General features: G+C 38.1%; 1 protein-coding gene across 3 annotated transcripts in view; it reads left to right on the top strand.

The window, feature by feature from the left end:
• Nucleotides 1-556: 556 nt before the first annotated feature.
• Nucleotides 557-27,299, top strand: part of LOC107766927 (uncharacterized) — a 31,726-nt gene continuing 4,983 nt past the window's right edge. The window contains exons 1-21 of one of the 3 annotated variants that reach the window (XR_012708418.1): nt 557-1,055; nt 1,244-1,628; nt 2,833-2,949; nt 3,053-3,135; nt 5,180-5,326; nt 5,419-5,567; nt 5,654-5,784; nt 5,893-6,015; nt 6,094-6,167; nt 8,552-9,139; nt 9,254-9,365; nt 9,481-9,618; nt 9,818-10,147; nt 17,320-17,569; nt 17,681-18,945; nt 19,315-19,708; nt 19,794-20,713; nt 20,838-20,903; nt 20,976-21,101; nt 21,531-21,770; nt 21,847-23,032. Coding sequence is in view for 2 of the 3 variants with exons in the window: in XM_016585827.2 (XP_016441313.2) it covers nt 907-1,055; nt 1,244-1,628; nt 2,833-2,949; nt 3,053-3,135; nt 5,180-5,326; nt 5,419-5,567; nt 5,654-5,784; nt 5,893-6,015; nt 6,094-6,167; nt 8,552-9,139; nt 9,254-9,365; nt 9,481-9,618; nt 9,818-10,147; nt 17,320-17,569; nt 17,681-18,945; nt 19,315-19,708; nt 19,794-20,713; nt 20,838-20,903; nt 20,976-21,101; nt 21,526-21,770; nt 21,847-23,032 (6,978 nt within the window). In the remaining variant the exon portion in view is untranslated. Of the gene's footprint in view, nt 1,056-1,243; nt 1,629-2,832; nt 2,950-3,052; nt 3,136-5,179; nt 5,327-5,418; nt 5,568-5,653; nt 5,785-5,892; nt 6,016-6,093; nt 6,168-8,551; nt 9,140-9,253; nt 9,366-9,480; nt 9,619-9,817; nt 10,148-17,319; nt 17,570-17,680; nt 18,946-19,314; nt 19,709-19,793; nt 20,714-20,837; nt 20,904-20,975; nt 21,102-21,525; nt 21,771-21,846; nt 23,033-27,299 lie in introns of all 3 variants that reach the window. The other 2 variants (XM_016585827.2, XM_075251203.1) reach the window with 2 other exon arrangements.

Raw genomic sequence — 27,299 nt, 5'->3', positions numbered from 1 at the left:
TTAGCGATCTTGAGTGTAGTAAGGGTGACTTGGCATAGCAAGAACGTGAGCAAGTTGTGCAAGATCGTGAGCAAATTGTCAAGTGCCGCACGTGTAGTTAGTTAACGACTAAGAACATAACATATGCGCTCTAAAACATGACTTGAGCAACGTAGTGTGGTGGATTATAATTTGATGCAATTCTCTAAAAAAATATTTAAAAAAAGGTAGTATGTATACAAATATACTTTATACTAGAGAAGTAAATATACCACATGTATGTCGAATTTGTGGACAATAAATTGACAATTACATGACTAACATGATTAGGTATCTCACGTATGACATAATTTGAATAAATGTCTGACCATTATACACGACAAACTTTTAAGAGGAAATGACTATGGCCACTTATAATTTGAATAGAAGAAATGAACATTCAAATCTCTTATGTGTTATTTTCAAATTTATTGTGTATAAAAAATAAAGACCTCTTATATAAAATACATAAAATTAAAAATAAATTTGAAAAGATCTGCAATTCATTTAAATGAATTGTTTCAGTAAAGATATGTTTGAAGCATGATAATTGAATTATTTCAGTAAGCATTAATTGGAAAATATGTTGATGTGCACTCCCTAAAAGTCCATAGCAATTTTATAACCATATAGGATCCAACAATTCACTGTTACGGCATCTCATCTCTTAACTTTTTGTTAAAATTTTAATTTAAAGTTTTTTGTTTACTGATGCATCAAGAGTGTTTTGCACAATTGCTCTTCCTTTGCCGCTTGGGTCATACGAAGCCAGGCAGGCGGGATACTTTTCTTTCGTACCCTCACAGTGAGCAAAATCGCGGAGATTTTACTTAGTTATAAACTACACGGCTTCAAACATTGGAAAACCCTAACAATTGAAGGTGGGCTATGACAGCCGAAGGTATCGGGAGAATGTCGAAGAAAGTGGTCACAAGGAGAGAGCTGTTGGACCGATGGAGGGGCATCGAAGACGACGACGACATTGCATCTGTAGACCTTCTCAAGCGACATCGTTTCCGCCTGCTCAAAGAAGAATGGTTTGCTTCTTCATCATCTTCTTCTTTTTTTCTTGCTCCCAATTCTCGTTCCTCGTAACTTATACGTGTCCACATTTGCTAAACTAGCGAAAGAGGGAGACCATGCCAAACTTCCATTTTAAAACAAAGAAAACAATTGTTTGTATACTTTCCAATTTAATTAAGTCAGTTTTCCTTTTTGTATGCAGGTTTTCAGATGCATTCAACTACTTGATCTTTTTGCCGGAAGAAAATCATATTTGGTGTGGTTCCTGGGACCTGATGGGACCTCTTCTGGAAACTTTCTATAATTATTTTAAGGATGATCGCAGTGATTCTCCTCTAAAGCTCCTATTGGACAGAACATCTAGGGAAATGCGCCAGTGCACTCAATGCATATGTCAATACCATCAAGCCCAAGAGCTTTATAGTACAGAATACGACTCAAGTTCCATTGGTCCTCTTCTTGAGGTGTTGGACACTCTTGATGAAGAAAGAATCAGTCAGCACCTTAAAGAGATTAATAACAGAATAAGATGTGGAGAGTACGACATTGTGCATGACAGTGGAGAAATAGTTAGCGTCATGTTTGAGGTGTTTCCATTCACATTTCTCCTCTTCCTTCATATGAATCACCTATTCATCTTTTGGTTCATTTTCTGCATTAGATATACTAGCAAAAGCTGTTGCAGTAGCAGAGAATTGCGGGGAAAAAAAAAGAAATGAGAAAGAAGAAGAGAGACACAAGGTAGAAGAAGCAGAGAAAGGGAGGGAAAGGAGGGAGCTACCAGATACGAATTTCAAATATATCTTCATTTTAGAACTGCTCAAAATCAATGATAAGTCATGAATATATGAAGGAAATAGCTAGGAGATCTAGTAAACTTCTTACTGCCAGACCAGCTGACACCTGCTAGCAAAAGTGCTGTGAAAGCTTTCCTTAATGGGTAGTACTTAAATCTTAAAAATAAAGCTACAAATGGGAAATCCAAAACCCAATGAAATAGCAACAATCAGGAAATAATCAAGTAACTAAAGGATGACTAACAAGGTAATCAAACAACATGGACATAGAATACCTAAAAACTTTAAGTGTTAAAGTTTAAATTCTTGTCATTAGTCTAGTAGGGGATAAGCTAAGTGGAGGGAAAAGGGGTTTCCATGAGATGGAAAATCAAAACTTGTTTTGTCCCATCACTTTTTTGCCCCCACTTGGGTCAGAAGCCCATGCTACTGAACTCGGCAGAAATGAAAACTTTTTTCCACACACAGGTTCTATATAAGTGATTGTCTGGTAATGAGCAAGGAATATATGTCTTTATGCTAAATAAGACGGATTTGAACTGTCTGGCTATCCAACTTACATCATCTCTAGATGTGCGTTAGCTACTGCGTCAATAGTATGCAAAATACCATTGCAAATGACACGGCCAACACCGATGTACTCTGGTTACAATTTGCACTTTCCCGGACCCCGTGCATAGCGGGAGTTTAGTGCACCGGCTGCCCATTAAAGGCTGCATTGCAAGTGGAATGTTGGGTTGAATTGATAAGCCATGCAGGCTAGTACACATGAAAATCAAGCCTAATTCTGAACAACTTTATGAAACGTTGATTTTCTACTTCTAGATGGTGTAAATGATCACGAGTATCCTGTTTATCAGAAGAAAATAAGTTACTTGACTGATTTGATCCTACTTTCCGTCCATTCTTTTCTCCTTTTTTTCTCATTCTGTCTTGATTTGTGGTCATTTTTTTTTCTCTGTGATGATATAGATCTCTCTTTTTTGAGCTGCAGGTTTTGATGTTCCCAATTTTGTTAGATGATTCTTATTTGGCAATTGAATTTGAAACATTCATTGACGCAATCGACAAATCTCATGAACTGACCTTGGGTGGGCACCAGCAGTATCCGGTTTGACCTGCCTTTCTATGACTTGATGTCTCTACTTCATGTCATGCTTCAGCTGTTTTTGTTATAGTCATCTTCATTTGATTATATCATTTTTGTATTTTAGGGAGTTTATGCATTACTTTTCCATAAAGGCCGAAGAGCTCGTTCTATAGGTTTGCGGCTGGCTGGACGCATGAGTAAATTGAGGTATTGTTTCTATTGGACTTCGCGTGCAACTATATTCTGTGGTTTGTAACTCTAGCCAATTATAGTATATGCTGTTGTCATTTTTGGTCGAGCAAACATGGTTTTGACAATAGAGAAGTATAAGGTTATTAAGTTTTCTGAATTTGATTTGAAATCACTTACTTTATTAAAAAAAAGTTTTCTGAATTTGATAACAACAACAACAAACCCGGTGTAATCCCACAAGTGGGGTCTGGGAAAGGGTAGTGTGTACACATATTTCTTACCTTGAGAAGGTAGAGAGGCTGGTTCCTGTAGACCCAAACCAATCAGAAAATTGAAGCGAAAGAAATAAGGAGTAATATGGAAATCTAAGAATATGAAATAACTAACACTTAAGTCGTACACTAATACTACTGGTATAAACAAGGAAAACGCTCGGCTACTTAACCTTGTACCCTAATTATGAATTTGATATTAATGTCTTATTATTAGTGCCATATAAGAGTACTTTGTTCTAGGTTCTTTTAGCTTAAATTGCTATGCCTGCGATGATTTGTGTCTTCAAATGTTATTGCAGTTAAGACTTAACATTGTCCATCAGTAGTTTGCACCTCTCCATCAGTAGTTTGCACCTGACTAGATAACTGTTTTAAATTGCTTTGTAATATTATTCCTTAGATGAAAGAAAATCTCATGCCTAAGGAAACTTAGATGTAGATATAAATCTGTAGGACTCCTTGAGTGTCTAGAACTTTTAATATCAACTTAAAACTTATCTTGACTGCTCACTGTGTTCTGCCATAAATTATGCAAGGACTATTTCATTTCTTTTTTTGAAGATGCATATAGCAGGATAGGTGTCTTCTTCCACCCAGAAACCCATTTTCGGTGGGATTCATAATTTACAATAAGAAGAGGACCATTTCAACACTTTACTTCTGGGTATTTTAAAGGACAGCAAAGCTGGTAATTATGTGGGATATATTGCCTTAGCATATCACGAAACAGCACAGGCATCTTATCAGAAAAAAAAACAGCATAGGCACCACTAATAATGTCAGTTTTGGGTTGGGTGGCTTTCCGGTTGAGAATACTAGAATTCTATTTGCAAAACCACTGTGGATGATTTATTGTTGATGGACAATGGAACTAGAAAGGAGGAGGGAACATGTCTGGACATACTCAGTTTTTTTGACAAGTAGGTATATATTATTCACAAAGCACAAAGGCGACAAAGGTACACAAATGACTTGCCTGATTAGCTCTGCCCTCGGACAAGACTGCAAGCTTGATAAATTCACTCAACTGCAAATCCTTTAGGAAAACCTCATCTTAACAATCTAGGGAAACTGTGATTAATATAATGTAGGAAAACTATAGAATTTCTTGTTCTTCAATAGGCTGGCATGCCCATTGACTCCTAATTGAAAAACAAAGAATTATAAGTGAGAGCCCAAATGAGTGAGGCTTGACCCATTGAGTGTTTCACGAGGAGGAGTTATGTGAAAAGGCTTGTTTCTCCAAGTCCTAGTGAAACGTTTAAAAAAAGTCCACCCTCCTTGAATGAACTCTTTAATAGAAATTCCATCCTCTTTGAATGAATTTTCCTCTCTAAATAAACCAAGCTGGTCCTCTTGGTTCTGCAGGTGGAGCTTGAGGAAGTGGTTGTTTCAGATCCCAAGTTCCTCACATGCAAAACCAGAGACCGGAGAAGAAGCTGCTCCGTGCCAATCTAAGAAGGATCAGCTTGTAAAATAGTCCATGTTCAAGAGATAACTAAGGTAGTTATTAAAAAAAAAAAAGAAAAAAAGAAAAAAAAAGTGCAGTTAGCTCATTGTAGCCCACTTATGCAAATTATGAAAATAACTAGGCTCTAATTTTCTGCCTTGATATCCATTATAATTTTTTTTTTCTGCATTATCACAGATTAGCATCCTGAAGTATTTTTAGAATAGCCATTCTTTATGAAAGACTTCCTCTATTTTGAGTTACTAGACCATTAGTAGTAACTAATATGTGCGCACCTTATTGATGTCGTTTTTATTCTTGTCTTTCATTGTAGGCAATCAGCAGATTTGGATGCTTTGCAGCCTTTGCTGAAGAAGTACATTTCTTATTTGGCAGCAGACGTGTTGTCATTGTCTAGTCAGAATCCAAGGCCTAGGGTTGAGTTGGATCGAGTAACTGTATGGCTTGGGATCAAAGCATTGTAGGAAGTAGTTGGCTTCTGTTCCCGCGTGCATGAGCTATTGTGTTCATCATTTTTATTTTTTCTTATTGTTATCTATCTGTGTCTTGAAGGCTTGGATTCTTGGAGCCTCCAGCATTTGAAGAAGGCATATTAGATCGTTATCCCATTTTTCTGAGTGTCGTTCTTAACCATATCAGCGATGATTCACCAGAATTTTCTTGTGCAGTTAATTGTCTGAGATTATTGTTTGAGATGCTTGGTATGTTTTCCATATATACCATTTTAAGGTTCTGAATGTACTCCTTCAGCTAATACCTGATATTTCTCCAATCACACTTCGTTAAGGATATAAGCTTTGGTTGAAGACTTCATTATCTCCAAGTGTGATGCGCAATACACTATTGGGTCAGTGTTTCCACACTCGAAATGAAAAAAGCCATAAGGAAATCTTTGATCTTTTCCAGCCTTTTCTACAGGCATGTTATTCACTCAGCTATGTAATTTAAGTGCTGTGTGCTTTTTTCTATTGATGCTATCTGTGGTCCTAGTTACCATTTTCCACTCTTATGTGTAAACCCCTGCAGTCTCTTGAAGCTTTACAAGATGGTGAACATGAAAAGCAACGGAGGAATCTTCTTTATTTTCTCCTGCATCAAGTTACTGTGAGTAGCAACTTCAGCTTGCTCATGAGAAAAAAGGCTTGCCAGGTTATTATCTTGTCATCAACCCAAAGCGTGTTAAATTATTTGTCCTGTCTTATTTACGCGAGTTTCAATATATTGCAGATAGCTCTTCTCATAGTTCACCGAGGTTATACTATGAACCCGCCTTCTCCACCATATGAATGTGCACATATGTGGTATGTACCTAGAGGTTAATTATTTATATGATTGACTGACTGTTATTTTTGTCCCTTGCATTGGCTACTTTACGGATGTGTTTCATACACAATGTTTAAAAGAGAGAAGCGCAACAAATAGACAAGGTCCATGGGGCTTGAAGCTCAACGCGTGATGTGAAGCGTATGCTTTTTTGAAGTGAATCGCACAACTTACTAGAAATAGTAAATACCAAAATATATGACTTCAGTACTACAGTAACCAAATTGTATTTTTGAGTAATTTCAGCATCTGATGTACAATAATACTGATATTATTTCATCTCTTCGAACTTGAAAATAAAAAGAACCGACCGCTTTTCCTTGGGATCAATTTGTGTGTCAGTGTTTGAAGCAGACACTTTTCTGAAGTGCAAGGCTTCATCCATGAAGCAATAACCCCTTGTTTCACATCGCTTCGTTGCTTTAGGCAACGAAGCGATGACTTTTACTAACCCCGAGCAAACATGGCCAAGAACTTGCTCTTTGCTTTCTGCTACTTACTTTTCCCTTCACATTATTTCCTCCTTACTGACCTTTCAAAAGTAAAACCTGGATTTTGTTCAATTCCCTCTTCATAAAAAAGTTTGCATTATGTTAAAGATGCATATGATAGTAGTTGTGCTATTCATTCTTGTCATTAATTGAAGAAAATTGTTAATTTAAAAATGAAGTTGCGCAAGGTCTATTTGACCTTGAAAGCAAAGCAAAAACATTGATTTTATGAAAGAGAGAGACGACCGGAGAGAAACAACTGGTCTAGATGATTAAACTCATTATATTGTTGTTTCCTATATATGAGTTGTTAGCCTACTTTAATAAGGTAAGTTACCTTAATTAGAAGGATCCTATTACTTCAAAGTAATCCTTTTAAATTAACACACCATATTATAGAATACTCTACAAATTTTGTGCAATGAATTCTGGGCATAAGCTTGATACTTCTTTTCAAGCTGGAGCATATAGGTTATATGTCCAATTATTTTTTTCCAGTATGGTAAACCCTGACGTGTCATGACAAGTCTGACATATAGCTTACGTGCTGTACACATGGCAATGACTGAGACAACGTTTGGACCTCGATTTCGTGCAATGAATTCTGGGCATAAGCTTGATACTTCTTTTCAAGCTGGAGCATATAGGTTATATGTCCAATTATTTTTTTCCAGTATGGTAAACCCTGACGTGTCATGACAAGTCTGACATATAGCTTACGTGCTGTACACATGGCAATAACTGAGACAACGTTTGGACCTCGATTTCGTGCGCCAGTGAGCGGCAGTCACAGTGACAGCGAGTGAGGTTTTGTACAGCGACGAAACTTAGTACTGTTTGGTTAGTGTATGTCTCATCAAGACAAAGCTCCTGGTATAGGCTGACTTGGAGACAGGATAAGCCCAAACCTTTAAGCAGTTTATTAACCTCTTCCTAAACTTGCTAAAAAATCTTTTCCGGTGACCACACATTTGTAAAAAAATAGAGAACTTCCGTTGACTATATTGGTCTATTTGCGGATGTTATTTCTCTTTGATTCTGATACTCTGTGGATGTTTGATACTGCATTAAAATGCAAGATGAGAAGAAAGAAACTATTTGTCTTGAACATTAAACTCAATAGAAAGTGACCCTGTTGGAGTTATTCGCCTATTCTAAGATAAGTTACCTTATTTGCAGAATTCTATTAATACGAAATAGTCCCTCCTAATCACTAACAGTATTTTAAATTGCATCTCGCTTGTGGTGGGAAGTTTTGGGTTGGTTTGGCCTTCAGTGGGTGATGCCACACACGGTTAAAGAAGCAATGTTTAGTTGGTCTTTCAGAAGGAGGAGGAGAAGACGCAGGGCGTGGGAGGTCGCTCCACTTGCGGTTATGTGGATCATTTGGAGAGAGAGAAATAGGAGATCTTTTGAAGGAATAAAGAAGAATTTTGTACATTTGAGGAGCAGCCTCTTTTCCCTTATTATGTTTTGATGCACCCATGGGATTCCTTTAAGCATAGAAATTGGGGGTCTTTCGTAGAGAACCATATTTTTTTGTGAGATTTCTCATTTTTTTGGTATTTTCTTGTATGCAGGTTACTTATGCCCTTCAGTAATGTAATCTTATTACCTTATCAAAAAAAAAAAAAAAAAAATCTTTTTGATTCCGGGCAATGGATCTAGACATATTCTTGAACGATTGCGTACTTGAGTATAGTGTTTTCATGAACCTCTCTTCTAGTTCATTGTATTACTTTGTTGGAATTCGCATCATTCGATATACATATATTCTAAAGTGCTATCTCAAAGCAGCCATATACCCAAAATAATTGATGAAATGTTGGATCCTGATACATACCTTTGCATTGTCCTACTTAATTTTGCAGGGGACCTTCTCTTGTGTCCTCTCTGAAGGATTCATCGCTTCACAGTTCTCTCCGTCAACCTGCATTTGATGTTGTTCAAACTATTATAGTTTCTGATGCTGTAGCTCTGGTAACTTCAATTCTGAAGTATGGACTTGCTTCAAGTGATGAAAGATGCTTGCCGTTTCAGCTTGATGAAGAAGATGGCCAAGAAAATTTGTTTGGTTGTGATTTTGAAGAAAATGATGACAGTTGTTGGAAGCAATTTAGTTCTCAAGCTGATATATCATCAGATGTATGTGGGGATTGGATGTGCATCCCAATGTTGTGGTTTGAGGTTTTAGTTGAAATTGATCCCTTGGTTCTTCCAGTATCATTTGCTAAGGCTGTTTTCTGGGCTTTGTCACGCCTCTCTTTACTAGAATCTGTTAATGACACTGATTTGACACCTTCACTTGGTCATTGGTTGAGAACCTGTGCTTCAGATATCTCTCATGTTTTCAATTGGAAGGTTCCATCTGGTTCAAATGATGGTGTCGAGGGAGTGGAATCTAAGAACTCCATTAAGGTCTCAACAAAGTGTATACCTCTAATTAGGCTTTTCAAGAGGTTTGCAGTTGATCCTATGGCTAAATGCTGTTGATTATGAGGTTTTGCTAGTGATCGGAAGAATTTCATGTTCATATAAACACTTTTTCTTGATTATTCTGGAGGTTATTACAGGTTGACTGCTCATTTCATCATCAGAATGGATCAAGGAGAGCTAAGGAAGCAGTGGACCTGGGAGCCCATGATGAGTGACAGTTTGATTCTTCTGCTTGTGGATCCCAATGATGTAATATTTTCATTCAAAATGTTCCATTTTGAACAACTGAGTTAGTTTTCGTGTATTTACCTACCAACTTTTGCCTCTGGATTGATGCTGTATCCAACTTATCTGGTTGCTGCAGAATGCTAGACATGTTGGTCGGTGTATTCTTGAACAAGTTTCAAACACACGAGGCCTAACAAGTGGACTGCAGTTTCTTTGCTCTAGTCCATCTTCACTCTCAGCTACCTTTACAGGGTTCAGACATGCTCTTAAGCTGGTAAGATTTAATACTGAAGGGAATTGCTCTTTTTGAGTGTTAGCCAGCATTGGAATTTATAGCACCCATTCTCTATTTCTTTTGTGCAATTCCTGTACTGTCTTTGATTTCCTTTTCTTCTGGCTGCATGTCTTCTAAAACTGCCAAATTGTCTTCCAGTTATACTTGTCTGGCATAATTCTGCTTGCCTCTTTTCCAGGTTCAGTTGGACTGTGTTCTATCAGAATTTCAGACTTTACATCATTTCTTTTTTGTATTGTGCAAACTACTGAAAGAAGGGAGTTCATGTACCCAGCCTCTAGTGAGAAAATCATCCGAGGACTCTAGTATCTCAAAATTTTCTTCCCAAGGTGGATTCTTAAAGCAGCCAGTGCTTCAAACTCAAACTGAACACATGGATGCACATAAATCAGTTGTCAGTTTCATTGTATGGGAAAAATTTTGTTGCCTACTCTCAGAAATGGCTTGGATCTCTGTTCAGAAGTGCTTGGCAGCTGGGAAGGTGTTTATAGGTCAAAAACCATCTCAGGTATGGATCTTAGCGTGTTTATCTACTATCTCGTGACATTTCTTTCTTTCCTGGATACATATATTGTCTACAGCTGTATGATTTCAAGAATTGTATGTTACCTTCTTGTTGTGCAGAATAGGCCGAGAGTGCCTCTGTTGTTTGAAAACCATGATACTAATAATAAAATAGGAGGCTTCCGATAAAAAAAGAAAATCATCCCCTTCTACCAGTCAAATGCTTCTTGAGTTCCTCTTGCCTCCAAAAACCTCATGAAAGATTAGAATACCACCTATTCTCATGTATAAAGTACTATATGATTAAATATTCATCACTTTATCTTGTTAATTGCAGTTTGTATCAAAATATTTATCTAGTATAAGAGTGCGTTGTTTTTAGTAACTTTTCCTTATATAAGAAAAGCCAAAAAGTCCAAATATACACCTGAACTTTGTGAAATTAGTACCATATGCCCTCTGTTAATAGCTTGCTTAAAAACAATGTTGCCATTAATGGATTGTGTCACATATGCCCTTATTATTTAACAGAACTCATTTTATCCATAATGGAGCCATTTCGATGCCACGTTGACTTCCCCTTCTTTCCCCCATTTCTCCCTTCTCTCTTCAATGGCCTTTCCTCCCGTTCTCACAGTGCTTCGATGGAGAAACATGAAATAAAGATAACATTTTGAAATTATCCAAATTTCAGTTTTTCAGTACTGATTCAATGCTTTGTGGTCAAAGAAGATTAAATACAAGACTGAGATCAATGAATAAACTTTCGAAAGGATAGAAAACCCACAATGGCCCCCATGGATGACAAGCTGCGGGAAGCAAGCTCAGATGGTTCGGGCACGTTCAAAGGAGAAACCCAGATGCGCCGGTGAGGAGGTGTGAGCGGCTGACTTTGGTGGGTACGAGGAGAGGTAGAGGGCGGCCTAAGAAGTATTGGGGAGAGGTGATCAGGCAGGACATGGCGTGACTTGAGATTACCGAGGACATGAACCTAGACAGGAAGTTGTGGAGGTCGAGCATTAAGGTTGTAGGGCAGGAGGTAGTTGTGCATTTTTTTATGGCGCACCAGGGTGAGACTAGTCTATTAAGACTTAGTCTTAGACTACTGTTAGTGGTTAATGTTGAGTCACACTACTCTTTCGTTCCTTTTAGTGCCGGGCTTTATCTGCTGGTTATTATTTTGTTGTTCATCTATTTTTTGGTTCTGGTGATGCTGTTATTTGTTTCATGGTTTCTATTGATGGTACTGATATATTACCTCTTTTCGTCTTATTTTCGTCTTCTTGAGCCGAGGGTCTTTCGGAAACAGCCTCTCTACCCCTCGGGGTAGGGGTAAGATCTGTGTACACACTACCCTCCCAGACCCTACTAGTGGGATTTCACTGGGTCATTGTTGTTGTTGAATTTTTTGAAAAAGACCATTAATTGTTTATATAGCATAAAGGTTTTCAGAAACTAATCCTAACAAATTATTTAAACTCTCAAGCATATACAACTCTATGTAAAATGAAAGAGAAAAGGCCCCATATCCTTAAAATAATCATCCTAATGGGTTGAAGATTTTCACCTTATTCAAAACCATACATTTGTTGTCTGTCCAAATTCTAACATAATCATATATGATTTGGAATTCTAATTTTCTCATCCCTATCAATAAGCATGGAAAACTAAGTCTAGTATGTAAATGGTGAAGGCGAGCCCATTAGCCTCGAGTCTCGGAGGTTGCAATTGGTCCGAAGGGTTGGGCCCAAACAGATTTCTTGGTCATAAATTAAAGAAAATAAAAAAGCCCCAGAAATATCCGCGGCATCAAACAAAGAAAGCTTATATGTGCTTCATATTAGAGTTTTAAATTGAAGGTTTAGTTATTTATAGGATTTCTAAAAGCGCAGCATAGGAACAATGGCCTACATGTTGAGATGGTTGAAGAGCTGATATATGAAGCTTATTGGAGCAATTCAACATGTGATTACTACTTGAGCAGTGCTAAAGGTGTAAATAAGTTTGGGTAATTTTGACACAGTGGCATTTATAGGGCTCAATATGGATAAACTACGCTCCATTGAAATTTGAGTTACTCTGCTGTACTATTTTATGTGGCATGCTTCCCTTTTTTTCTGATAAGGCAAAAGTTGAAATTTCATTGATTAGCATTCAAAGGATGCAATTAAAGAACATTCCGATGCATGAAGCATCCCGCGTTCACGTAGGTTTTGGGGAAAGGCCGCACCCCAAGGGTGTGATGTAAACAACCTACCCTAATGCAAGCATTGGTGGTTGCTTTCACAGTTCGAACCCGTAACCTATATGTTACACGGAGACAACTTTACCGTTACTCCCTTTCATTCAGAAGATGCAATCGCGGTACCAAAAATAAGGGGCTCCTATATTATCCTTCTTCTCCTAACTAAAACTCAGGGAGCTTAACAAATCCAAAAACATAATCGCATTATTTACATTTTTTTTTTTAATAAGGTAAGGCTTATAACTGCGTTATTTACATTACAATGGTTACACCAAGCGAAAAGGTTCAATAAGCATCTAGTCTTTAGTACATGAATTGGAGTTGGACTCCATCGAAACACCTCTGATTCCTATCCTTCCAAATGCTCAAAATAGCAGAAAGTGGCACAATTTTCCAGGTATTTCTGTACTTCCCAACTTTCCACCTTTCCTAGCTAACAAATGCTTCTTTCATACAGTCTAGTAATACCCATTGTACCCGAAGATGCACAAATATATGTCCCAAACCTTTAATGTTATAGGACATTGCAAACACAAATGATCTATATTGTCTGTTTTTGATAAGGTAAATGATTTTATTAATAATTAGGGAGAACCCCGTGTACAAGTCGTATACCAAAAAAAGAGAACCTACACTAGCATGGTCTCAACAAAAGAGGCCCAATCCTTTGTACAAATAGGAATCTCACAAAGGGCAGCTGAGTGCACTAAGCTCCCGCTATGCGCGGGGTCGGGGTAACCACAAGGGTCTATTGTACGCAACCTTACCCTACATTTCTGCAAGAGATTGTTTCCACGGCTTGAACCCGTGACCTCCTGGTTAAATGGTAACAACTTTACCAGTTACAAATAGGAACCTCATGAGTACACCCAAAAAAAGAAAAGAAACTAAAAACAAAAGATTACATTGCAACTTCACAAAATCTTATTTCACCCCTTCAAATGCCCTTCTATTTTTTCCTTTCCAAATAACCCACATAATTGCCAGGGGGCAACACTCTATGCCCTTGGACTTCTGTTTCCCTTCCTATGAGCCCAACTATGCAACGCCTCCTTCACTATGCCCGGTATCACCCATTGCTCCTCAAACAAATTAAGGACCACTCTCCACAAACGACTTACCAATTGACAATGCAATATGAGATGTCTACATTTTCACCCGGGCTTTTGCACGTGAAGTACCAACTAACATAAATCCTCCTCTTTCTCAAATTTTTGCTGTTAAAAGCACTCCCCTCGATACCAACCAGGCAAAGAAACACATCTTTCTTAGTGCTCTAGGAATTCAAATAGAGCAATGAGGGAAAATATATTCGTTCTCTTCCTAATATCCTATATTAGAAAGATGTAACAGTGAATAATCCATCTCTACTTTCTCGCCATCTCCATACATCAAATATAATGTTCGGTGTATCCAACCCATACAATATCTCCACCAACTTGTGGAATTCTTCCATCTCCCATTCCTATAAGTTCCTCCTGAATCTCAAATCCCAATGAACTACCCCCTCACGAGACCTACAAATTTGTTGAACTATCATCTCTTTTTGGCAAGATACTCTATGGATATTAGGAAATGCTTCCCTAAATGCATTCTCACCGTACCACTTATGCGCCCAAAAACTAATCCTGTTTTCATTCGCTACCCTAAAAGAAATATGTTCTATGAAGTCTCCTCACCCCTTCATAATACTCCCTAATACTAATCTATATTGTCATTTCCTGTCAAACATAGAAAACACATTTTAGAGACTGATATACCTGTCTTTTTAAAAATTGTCTTGAGTTAAACATTGCCTCCCCCTCCTTCCCCCACAACACATTGTCAACCAAACAAAACATACCACTTTTGTCAGAACTTTTTATCCTCCAAATTAATTTCAAATGCTAATCATTAATACTGTACTGCCCCTAATTAATTTACCATAACACTCCTTCACTGGAAACTTTTGTTGATGTGAACATTTTGTATTTTAGCGGCATAATACATAGTTTACCCCCTGAGTTCTTTACCCAAATCCCCTTTATACACCGCTCCACCACGGGAATCATTTTACACACCAAATCTTTTCAACGCGTGTCTTAAGCACACCTCTTTTGTGCTTGACCAATTTCTCAAAACATGTGTATGTAATGGTCTCACAATGTTTGATTCACCAAATCGTCTGAAATTTTAACCACAAACTCCCAATAACACTCTAAACGAAACCCAACCAACAATAGAAACAGACAACCTCAAATTCACCAAATCGTCTGAAATATTAACCACAAACTCCCAATAACCTCAATTTATTATACACCGAGCTTTAGCTCTCAATACCCATTTCATGATCTTCGACGGTGAGTCCGTTCTTGGTGTGGAAACCCATATGGGATTTTGGTGAATGTGAAAAAAGAAAGAGAAAGAGAAAGAGAAAGAGAGAAAGAGAAAAAAAAAGAAAAACGTAAAAGAAGAGCAAAATATGAAAGTAAGAAAGAGAAGATGTATGGTGGTGACTTTCTAAAGGTAGAAATTGGTCTATTTTCCAAACTAAAATAAATAAAATAAAATTTGGAAAAAAATTTGGACCTGTGGCGCTTAAATAAGGCATCAGACACAAGATTTTTACCTCTTCACGCGCTCAGTTGGTGTGTAAAATACGTGAGTGCCACATAGAAAAAGTGGTGTCTTAGATACATTCTGTAAAATGATTCTTGTGGTGGAGGGGTGTCTAAAGGGGATCCATGTACAACCTTAGGGGGTAAACTATGTATTAAACCTATTTTAGTTAGGATGCTCAACTCAACATCCTTTCAATATCCAAGTCTTTGCAAGATTTGCTGAATGTTATATTCCATGTATCCCTTTCTCTTCGCTTGCTAATTTCTCCCAAAAAGAAAGATAACTTTTTTTATTTAGAAACAACTTAACTTTACACTTTCCTTTTTTTCACCCTTAATGAGATGCTGTACAACCACAATATTTATGGCTTGTTTTAGACCACAAGTTTCAAAAGTCAGTCTTTCTTTCTTTCTTTCTTAAATACCCGCCACATAAATTGGGACGGAGGGAGTACTCTACATTGCAATTAAACTTTACGGCATTATCGCAGAATCTAGAATTATCTAAACAAACTGATGATGGAAGTCGAAATGGTAAACAAAAGCACAAAAAAGTAGCTTTATCATGTGGTGTGCAATGTTGGGAGTAACTCTTACTGCTGGTGACTTAAGAAGGGGAGGTCACATTGTTGTTAGTTGGTGTTGATTGTGCAAAAGCCAAGGGGAAGAAGTGAATCACCTCCTAATGCGTTGCAGCTTTGCCTCAGAATTATGGTCATTATCTTCTCTGTCTTCAACTTCTAGTTGGTGTTCTCAAAGGAACTGTGGTTGAGAAAATGGAATGTTGGAATGAATCAGCTGGATGCAGAGAGAAGAAAGACTTGAAAATTGCAACTTTATGTCCTTTTGGCTAATATGGAGAGAGGAACAAAATAACTTTTAAAGAAGTGGAGAGTTCAACTCAAGATGTTAAAAATTCTCTTTTATTTCATTTGATTTTTTTGGTGTAGAGAGGAAATACCATGTTGTACTGAAGTAGGAAGGATTTTTTTGGATTCTAACGTTTTCGTGTTTAAGAGCGTTGTATTTTTAACACCATCTTGGTGCATATCAATAAATTTATTTGACTTATGAAAAGAAGATATTTGCTTAAAAAGTAAAATCGTTAAATATTGCAGTTCTCGATTGAAGGAAAAAATGAGTTTATTCTTTTAGCATTTACGGTTCATATAGCCGGGATTTGGTAAGGAACGATATTTACTATTTCTACAAGTTTGAAGGATAACAAGTGCAAAATTTTCACGAGTGTCCTGCGGTGATAATGCATTGTTTTCTAAACCACAGGGTGGCTCTTAGCCTTCTCCACCTCCTAAGTCATCAGCTTCATACACTTGTCTAGATCTGCTTTTTTTCTTCTTATTTTGTGGATAGCTGAGTATGAATTTCTGTCACATATATGGAAGTGTATTGTCCCTGTTCTCTCTTATTTTGTGGATAGTGGAGGATGAATTTCTGTCACATATGTGGAAGTGTATTGCAGTGTTATCAAAGGCGCGCTTAAACCGTGCTTAAGCCCTAAACTGGGGCTCAAAACATGTTGAGCGCTTCGCCTCGCTTAGCGGGCGTTTCAGTGTTATCATTAAGACTCTAAGACATACTTTTGCTTACCAATGAGCGTAATCCTAAAGAGGCGGCACTAAACAATTGATATTTTACTTTATCGTAAATTTTCTTCAATTTCTTTGTCCATATATTTGGTATTCATGCTTATAGATATTAGTCTTGGACTACACATATATATTTGTAGTTATTCTCCATTTGCGCTTTCTTCATTAAAGCCAACGCTTTATTTGCTTTTTGCGCTTAAAGTCCCACCAGACCTTAGAGGTTTTTTGCGCTTTTCGCCTCTGATAACACTGGTGTTATTGTCCATGCTCTCTCTTATCCTCGATGTGGTCCGACATTTGAATTATATGTTGAGTTCTATCGAAGTATCACTTCATTTTTATGAAAATGAGATCTCATTACTCGTTAGTACCAAAAGAAAGATTAAACAAGGGATGATTGATTTTGTTGAATTTTTACTGTACTGATAAAAAATGATTGATTTTGTTGAATTTGAAGTGTTAAAATGTGGCCTACAGACTGTATACATTGCATCTTCTTGATGCCAGTAATGAAACAACTTATCTCATTAAAAAATAATGTGGTGTACAGACTTTTGAAAGATTTCCAGATGCATTTGGCCAATAGCTGACTACTTTGTTGGAAAATGTGAATGCTGAGGATGTAGAAATCTTCTTTTATTCACGACTAAAAACTTTGATGTGCAATTCTGAACCAAAGTTTTTCTGCAATTTTAAAACGAAGCATACTTTCTTCTTATTCCAGATGACCTGCATCAGATTATTAGAGACCCTTCCTGTGGTTTTCAGAAGGCTTTGCAATGATCCAACTACAGTGCTTAATATTGCAGTGACACAATGTCTTCGTAATCTGATAGATTGGGGGCATTCACCACTTGCAGTAGTGGTCAGATATTGGAAAGATGCGTTAATTTCATTGCTGATTCTAATTAAAGCATCATGCAGTGGTGTCCCTGCCTCATTAGCTGCAGATATTGAGAAACTTATTTCATGTGGTGAGTTTGTTACTCTGTTTGTAAAGTTATCCTGGGGGTTCTTGTCTGTTGTGCCATTATGATAATGAGTTTCTTAGATAAAATTTCTTTTACCACGTTGCTGGATTGCAGATAATATTCCAATGAATGAGTTGACCAGACAAGCTGCTCGGCTTTCTGTTTCACTTGTGGATGGGAGTTCCACTGACTTGAAAAAAGCTAGCGTTGTTTCCAAAGGTTTATCTGGTGTAGAATCTGTGCTTGCTGACAACTATTTATTTGAAACAGCCAAGCCTTTTAGTGGGGAGGTTAAAAAAGTTCATGTTCCGGACTTGAAAACATTAGTTGGTGAGGAAAGAGTTAATTTGGTAGTTCATTCAGGTGATGAAAGAGAAACAGATATTTCTGCCAGTGCAGATATTAATTCTTGTGTCAGCGTTAATCCTAAACCTGTTGGCCATATTGCTGGAAGAGGTTTGTATTCTGATCCTGTGAAAGGAATTGACTCCAAGAAGATTTCTCAGCCAGTTGATCTTTGTTTGGATCTGGATATACCACTTGAATTAGATGCACTTCAGGCGGGGAAGGAATCTTCTCTCGTCAAATCAAAAGCTGTAGAGCCTAAGAGCAAGGAAACTGATATCAAGTGCCGTTTGAATTATACAAATTTGATTTCGAAAGAAGATAGTTCTATCGCCTCTCAGCTTCATTCTGCTCTAGGGAGCTCATCTGATGGAGGTGTGAGTATCAAAGAAAATGACGGGGAAGGTGATCGGGTTATGAAAACTAATAATACAGTCCTGAAAGAGCTTGTAAGTGAAAACAAAAGTGATCGGGAGTTAGCTTTCCTCACTTCAGCTAGGCGTCAACAATCGTTCTCCATAAAATCAAGTCTCTCTGGTCCAAAACGGAAAGTCATTCAACTCAGCTTACCAGTTGAAAATAGGTCTAACGTTTTGAGATTGGATGGAGTGAAAAGATTTAAAGCTGTGAGGCTTGATGACTGGTATAGACCTATTTTAGAGTTCGATTACTTCGTAACGGTTGGATTAAAAACTGCAGGTGAAGGAAAGAATGATAGTTTGAGTAATTTAAAGCAGGTTCCTGTTTGTTTCCAATCTGCTGATGATTATGTTGAAATTTTTCGACCACTTGTACTGGAGGAGTTCAAAGCACAACTGCAGAGTTCCTTTCAGGAGATAACTTCTCTAGAAGAGATGTCTTGTGGCAGTCTTTCTGTTATGTCAGTCGAAAGAATTGATGATTTTCACTTCATTCGCTGTGTTCACGAGGATGTTGATTCAGCTGGTTCTAAAAGCTGCTCCGAAAATGATCTTATTTTGCTTACAAGGCAGCCCCTGAGGAATTCTTCTCATGATATTCACATGGTTGGAAAGGTGAACCGTTTTCTTATTTGCATAGGCTTCTGTAGTTGAACTTCATTACGTTATGACCAGTTATTGGTGGATGTTTACATTATCTATTCTGGAGGAAATTCGTTGCTTTTGGTATGACACCTGTTGATTTTTTTTTCAGTGCATAAACTCAGTATATGTTTTCTGTCTTTAGGACATTGGGGGGCCGGGGGGGGTGTATTGTTGTTGATCACTATTAATGAGTGCATTAACTCCTTTTAAATCCTACCTCCCCCCCCTCTTCCTTCATTTGTTTGTTCGACTGTTCTTTGAAAACCGTGTACCATCAATTAGACATTTAGATGTGAATGTCTGGATGCTGTGGTATTGAAGCATCCTGATTGTTTGCAGGTGGAAAAGCGTGAAAAAGATTGTAAGAAGAGATCAAGTATCCTACTCATCAGGGTGTACTTGCAAAATAGACCTCATCTGATCCGAGCTCGAAAGCTTCTCGTTGAGCGAAGCAAATGGTGCATTAGTCGTCTAATGACCATAACTTCTCAAGTAAGAGAATTTCAAGCATTGTCGGCTATTAGGGGAATCCCTTTGCTTCCTGTTATCTTGAATCCCAGCAGTTACGATCTCTGTAAACATCACAGTGAGAGTTTCAATAAACTATCTAGACCCTTGCAGCAAGTCCTCAAATCGGCATATAATGGCAGTCAACTGGAAGCTATTAGTGCTGCTATTGGACCTTTTGATCCTAAAAAGGAATTTCAGTTGTCCCTAATACAGGGTCCTCCAGGTGTGTTATTGTTATCTATTTCTTTTTATTCATTGTGCTATGCAAATTTTTTTTCTTCTGTTCATTGTTGGACAACTTCTATTAGGTACGGGGAAAACCAGAGTGATTGTAGCCATTGTCAGTGCGTTGCTTGCTTTCTCTCAAGTGGACACCAGGAGATCATCAAGTGAAGGTCCAAAGTCTACTGGAATGTCTTGCACTGCTTCAAGACAGCGGATTTGTCAAGCTGCAGCTGTTGCTAGGGCATGGCAGGACGCAGCCTTGGCTAGACAACTTAACGAGGATTTAGAGAATGATAAACCAATGGGAAACAGTATTAAGAGAAGAATACTCATCTGTGCACAATCAAATGCTGCAGTAGATGAACTAGTTTCAAGAATAACCAGTGAAGGTCTTTATGGTAGTGATGGGATGATGTACAAGCCTTATATCGTTAGAGTAGGTAATGCAAAAACAGTTCATGCTAATTCATTGCCGTTCTTCATTGATACACTTGTTGATCACCGCATAGCTGAGGAGAAAATGAATGCAAGTGATTCAAAGAATGATGCCGACAAGGATACTTTAACATTCTTGCGGTCTAATCTTGAGAAGTTGGTTGATACTATCAGATGTTATGAAGCTAAAAGAGCTAGTTTACGGGATGGAAATTCTGATTCCAACTGTTTATTGGAGGGAGACACTGATAAAGCAGATAATGCAAAGGAATTGTCTGATGCAGAAGTAGAAGCAAAGCTGAGAATATTATATGAAAAAAAGAAATCAATATACATGGATCTCGCTGCTGCTCAGGCACGGGAGAAGAAAGCTAATGAAGAAGCAAAAGCTCTTAGACATAAATTACGGAAGGCTATACTGAAAGAGGCTGAGATTGTGGTGACTACACTGAGTGGCTGTGGTGGAGATCTTTATGGGGTTTGTGCAGCATCTGTGTCCGGCCAGAGATTTAGCAGTTCATCCGAGGGTGTCCTATTTGATGCAGTTGTGATTGATGAAGCTGCTCAAGTATGGAATTGTTTTTCGTTTATTTCTTTCTTTTTCTCTGGTTTCTTTTTCTTTCTCCATTTGATGTTTATAGGATGGATTACCATTCATGTTTACCTAGTAATTTGCCTTTTGCAACTTTCAGGCTCTGGAACCTGCTTCCCTCATTCCACTTCAGCTCTTAAAATCAAAGGGGACTAGATGTGTCATGGTAAGCTTAGGACAGATATAAATTGTAATGAAGGTTAATAATATTAACTGAAGAGTAATTTTGGTGTTGAAGGTGGGTGATCCAAAGCAGCTTCCAGCCACAGTTCTCTCTAACATCGCCAGCAAATTTTCCTTCCAATGTAGCATGTTTGAACGCTTGCAAAGGGCTGGTTATCCTGTTAACATGCTCACGCAGCAGGTAGTGTACACTCAAACTTCGTAATTCGTATATATTTTAGTTTCAAAATATACCTCCAAGATTTTGAGATGACTATAGGTTGCATGAGACAGCAGCCAATTGATGTGAAATGAAAGAACTATTGCTGTGATGGTGCTTCCAATAATTTCATGTTGCAGTTTTCTTGATCAGCTATCTGCTGGTTAAATTGTTTGCTCTTGGTCAGCACTAACCGTTAAGCATTGCATCGTTTGTCTTTAAAAAAGGATATGGTGTCTGTACTTTTTTCGATCCCCAAAGTGTTAACAGATGCGGTTATCTTCGTGTCTATCAAAATGACAAAAATAAGGAATATATGGTGCCTGGTTGTTGTACAGGTTTTTTGGTTTTTGTTTTATCAGCACCTAGAAAATATCGGTCATCTAATGGTTTCTGTAAATGGCAGTATAGGATGCACCATGAGATATGCCGCTTTCCTTCTTTCCATTTTTATGATGGTAAGTTGGTTAATGGAGACAAGTTGTCCAGCAAAGTTGCATCATTTCATGGGACTAAGGGCCTTGGTCCCTATGTATTCTTTGATGTTGTTGATGGCAAGGAGCTCCATGATAAAAAATCTGGCACATTGTCGCTCTACAACGAGTGTGAGGCTGATGCTGCAGTTGAAGTGTTAAGATTTTTCAAGAATAGGTACATTTCTTTTGGTTTTCTGTTCTAAAATTCCACTTTCATTGTTTTTAAGCTGTACATCTTGTGCCATATTTAGGTTCCCGTCTGAGTTTGTTGGTGGAAGAATTGGTATTATAACTCCTTACCGGCGCCAGCTTTCTCTATTACGCTCACGATTTTCAAGTGCATTTGGATCTTCTATCACCGCTGACATGGAGTTCAATACAGTTGATGGTTTTCAAGGTCGAGAAATTGATATAGTTATACTCTCCACAGTGAGGGCACTCGAGGCATGCTCGACTGCAGCACAGGTTAATGCTGGCCGTATTGGTTTTGTGGCTGATGTAAGGCGGATGAATGTTGCTTTGACTAGGGCAAAACTTTCTTTGTGGATCATGGGGAACACAAGGACATTGCAGACGAACCAAAGCTGGGCAGCTCTAGTGAAGGATGCAAAAGAAAGAGAATTGGTGATGGCACTTAAAAGACCATATAATTCTACTTTTAACTCAGTTGATCTGGAGAAACATTTGACTTTAGATAACCCAGAAAATTGTTCAAGGAAGTTGAAGCATGTTAAAGGAAATGAAGTCACATGTAAGCGTGCTGATAGACAAAATAAGAATGTAAAGCATGTGATGGAAAGGAAAAGAAAAAACACGAGCTCTGGAGCTCCAATTGACACTCTAATATGTGCTGATCTGTCTGGAAAAAATGTTGAGGGAAAACAAATAGCTAAAGATGAAAGCAGTCTTTTGTTGAAAAAGGATCTCGATAATTATGATGGAAAAAATACAAAGCACGGGGAAAATCAATCAGAATCAAGTGAAAGTTGTGAAAAGATCAGTAAAAAGCACCGGAAAGAGAGGAACGCTCATGGGCTTCGCGGAAAACAATGTGAAACATTAGAGAGTAACTTGGGGCATTCAAAAAAGTCAGGGAGTGATAACCATAAACATTCAATATCAGTTGCATCTGAAAGATGTCAAGAACCTTTGGTACGCGATGACAAACAGCGGGATACCAGAGGTTGGAAGAAGCCTGCTAAGGCAACTCTTATGCAGAAGGACGCAGAAGATGGAGTTGGAGCTTGTAATCAGGTTAAAAAACTTAATCATACAATATCAGAGAGGAAACAACAACGTGATGCCGTTGATGCTCTTCTTTCTTCAGCACTAATATCTTCAAACAAGTCTAGGTCCTCACTAAGATCTGTGCCTGCCAAAAGGATGAGTTCACCAAATGCTAGTGGCCCTCCAATTAGACCACCTAAACAAAATAAGGTAAAGTTACGTTTTGCTCCTTCCTTCCCATGACGGAAGTCCTTGTGCACTATCAACGGTTAATATGACTATCTGACGAGTTAAAGTCACTATGCGGTGAAGTTAAATTTCGACATAAGTTTAGATGTTCGTTAACTATGATAAATGCGAGTTTTTCAAATTTCACACATTTTAAAATGTTAAAATATTTAAAAGAACCGTTATTTATAACTAATTAAGTTGGATTCTTGAAAGAGTAATAGGTCATTCAGCCTAAGATGGAGGGAGTATCATTTTAATTTTTACCAATAACAACAACGATTACACCTCAATCCCAAGCTAGTAGGGCCAACTATACGAATAGTCAAATTCGTTTCTCTATTTGGACCCATTTCATCCCAATACTAGGGTTTCTTAAAACTTAAAACTAAAAGTTCTTGACATTTTTCTCTACCAAACTAATAGCTAAATAGACCAAAAGACGCTTACCAAACCAGACCTAGATTGAGGGTACCAACTATCTAAGCTTCAATCCTAATTAGTTGATATCTCCTATTTCGTTAAGCCCACATGAAATCTAGATTGCCGGTTTTCTGATACTACCTCTTTTCATGTGATTTTAGGTCTATCTAGTTCCATTTTAATATCTTCAGTCACTAGTGTCATACTTATTGATCGGTGACAACCTCGTTTTATTCTTTGTATGGTAGTTGTACCTTCTACTCTATATGTGCTACTTGTACCTTCTGTCGCCTATGATCATTTTCAATCTGTCTAATCTTGTATTACTGCAAATCCAAACATTTGCATTTCTGTGGCACTCATCTAGTTTATATGTTGGACCTTAGAGGGCTAACACTTTCTTCTATATAACATTGCTAGTCTCAGAACCTTTCTATAAAGCTTGCTTTTCACTCTGATAGGTATTTCCTATTGCATAGCACTGCCATAGGATTCCTTCATTTTAGCCCTTCTATTTTTATCCTGCGTAACATCTTTATCTATCCAACCATTTTACTAGAGTACGGAGCCTAGATACCAAAATTGTACTCCCTCCGTTTCAATTTATGTGAACCCATTTGACTGGGCACGGAGTTTAAGAAAAGAGAGAAGATTTTTGAACTTGTGGTGTAAAATGAGGCACATATATTTTGTGTGGCTATAAATCATTGCATAAAGGTAAATTGTTTCCAAATAGGGAAATAGGTCATTCTTTTTGGCACGGACTAAAAAGGAAATAGGTTCACATAAATTGAAACGGAGGGAGTATATATTTAGGTATCACGATCTTGTCTATTGTTCTCTAGCGTGGTTCTTCTACTAGAGTGCAGATAATACTAATTGTAAAATTATTATTCTTTAGCGTGGTTCTTCTACTAGAGTGCAGATAATACTAATTGCAAAATTATTATTCTCTAGCGTGGTTCTTCATAGTTTAATTTTGCTTGAGTCGGTAGCTGGTTTCATCAATTAACACAGTACTATCTACAACCAGTGTTTTTGAGAGCGAGAAGCGCAAAAAAGCGACAGGGGCTCGCCTCGCTTCAAAAGCGAAGCGCACGCTTCATTGAAGTGAAGCGCAATTCTTAAAAAATATAAAGTAAACCTTGCAAAGAGACAAACATAATGAAATAAACTGAAAATATAACATATGTATTGTTAGTTTACAACATGTATATAGTGTAGTATTGTCCCACATTGGCAGAAGAGTAGTATGTCCTTGTATAGTATAGCTATAAATAATGACCTCTTGTATTGTATTGTTCATCCAATATCAATAACATATTTTCTCCCGTGCCTTCTCACATGGTATCAGAGCAATTGTGAGAGACTTATCGCTGTGCATAAATTCCAGCGATTCCGGGAAAGAGAAATCGCTGTGCATAAATTCCAGCGATTCCGGGAAAGAGAAATCAGTATTTTTTAAGGCTGTTTTCTATCTGCTTCATTTCTGTCAGTGTTGTGCAAAATCCAACACTATCACGAGAGTCGTCACTGTCCGGCGACCAAACCCCAGTGAAAAACTCCGGCAGCCTCCTCCTCACGCGCCTCCACGCGCCACCAGAAGCTCACGCGCCGGCGCGTACGACCACTTCCGGCCATTTTTTGAAAATCTTCCTTCAGAACAGTTGGGTCGCCTGGTAATTCCGATCCTACCCCTACTGTTTTCATTTCATTCCGACAACTTAGAGCTTTTTCCGGCAGCTACAATACTATTCCGACAGCTACAGTAGATTCCGGCAGCTACAGTTTTTCAGTATTCTGTTTCTGTGTTTCCGTACACTGTTTCAGTGGATTACAATTGATTCTTTCTCCTATTTGGTAATAATTTGCAACAATGTCTTTGGGATTTGATGCTTTTGGGTCTAGAAACATGAGTTCTGGAAGCTCTAGTGCTATTATTACCTCGGAACCTTTAATGAGAGGTTCAAACTACTTAGCTTGGGCTTCATCTGTCGAATTATGGTGTAGAGGTCAAGGTGTTCAAGATCATCTAATCAAACAGTCTAGCGATGGAGATGAAAAGGCAATAGCACTTTGGGCAAAAATCGATGCTCAGTTATGTAGCATCTTGTGGCGATCTATTGATTCCAAGTTGATGCCCTTGTTTCGTCTATTCCAGACATGTTATTTGGTTTGGGCAAAGGCACGCACCTTATACACTAATGACATATCTCGCTTCTATGATGTGATATCACGGATGACAAACTTAAAGAAGCAGGAATTGGATATGTCTACTTACTTGGGTCAAGTACAGGCAGTCATGGAGTAATTTGAGAAGTTGATGCCAGTTTCTGCTAGTGTGGAAAAACAACAAGAGCAGCGGCAGAAGATGTTTCTCGTTCTTACCCTCGCTGGACTTCCTAATGATCTTGATTCAGTACGCGACCAGATTTTGGCTAGTCCGTCTGTCCCGACAGTTGATGAATTATTCTCTCGATTACTCCGCCTTGCTGCAGCACCAAGTCCACCAGTGATCTCATCACAGATACTTGATTCCTCTGTTCTTGCATCCCAGACAATGGATGTTCGGGCATCTCAAACTATGGAGCATAGACGAGGAGGAGGTCGTTTTGGAAGATCTAGACCCAAGTGTTCTTATTGTCACAAACTTGGACACACTCATGAAATGTGCTATTCCTTACATGGTCGTCCACCCAAAAATGCTTACATTGCTCAGACCGAGACTCCAGGTAACCAAGGATTTTCTTTATCTAAAGAAGAATATAATGAGCTCCTTCAGTATCGAGCAAGTAAGCAGACATCTCCACAAGTAGCCTCAGTTGCTCAGACTGATACTTCTGTTTCTGGTAATTCTTTTGCTTGTGTTTCCCAGTCTAGCACTCTTGGCCTATGGGTCATGGACTCCGGCGCTTCTGATCACATCTCTGGTAATATATCACTTTTGTCAAATATTGTATATTCACAGTCTCTTCCCACTGTTACTTTAGCCAATGGATGTCAAACTAAGGCAAAAGGAGTTGGACAAGCTAATCCCTTGTCTTCTATCACCCTAGATTCCGTTCTTTATGTCCCTGGCTGTCCTTTTAGTCTTGCATCTGTTAGTCGTTTGACTCGTGCCCTCCATTGTGGTATATATTTTATTGACGATTCTTTTATTATGCAGGACCGCAGTACGGGACAGACAATTGGTACAGGACGTGAATCAGAAGGCCTTTACTACCTTAACTCACTCAGTCCTTCCACAAGATGTACTTGGTTTTTCTTAATGAAAGATCTACTGAGTTATTTTCTATATTCCAGAATTTCTGTGCTGAAATCAAAAATGAAATCAAAAACCAATTTGGTGTTTCTATTCGCATTTTTCGTAGTGATAATGCCTTAGAATATTTATCTTCTCAATTTCAGCAGTTTATGACTTCTCAGGGAATTATTCATCAGACATCTTGTCCTTATACCCCTCAGTAAAATGGGGTTGCTGAGAGAAAGAATAGGCACCTTATTGAGACTGCTCGCACACTTCTAATTGAATCTCGTGTTCCGTTGCGTTTTTGGGGCGATGCAGTTCTCACAGCTTGTTATTTGATTAATCGGATGCCTTCATCTCTTATCAAGAATCAGATTCCGCATTCAGTATTGTTTCCCCAGTCGCCCTTATACTCTCTTCCACCTCGTGTTTTTGGGAGCACGTGTTTTGTTCATAACATAGCCCCTGGGAAAGATAAATTAGCTCCTCGTGCTCTCAAGTGTGTCTTCCTTGGTTATTCTCGTGTTCAGAAGGGATATCGTTGTTATTCTCCAGATCTTCGTAGGTACCTTATGTCAG

Source organism: Nicotiana tabacum, chromosome 4 (genome assembly GCF_000715075.1).
Source record: "Nicotiana tabacum cultivar K326 chromosome 4, ASM71507v2, whole genome shotgun sequence".
Classification (NCBI taxonomy): domain Eukaryota; kingdom Viridiplantae; phylum Streptophyta; class Magnoliopsida; order Solanales; family Solanaceae; genus Nicotiana; species Nicotiana tabacum.
The sequence above is the reverse complement of the archived record's forward strand: the minus strand, read 5'-3'. Positions and strand labels throughout refer to the sequence as shown.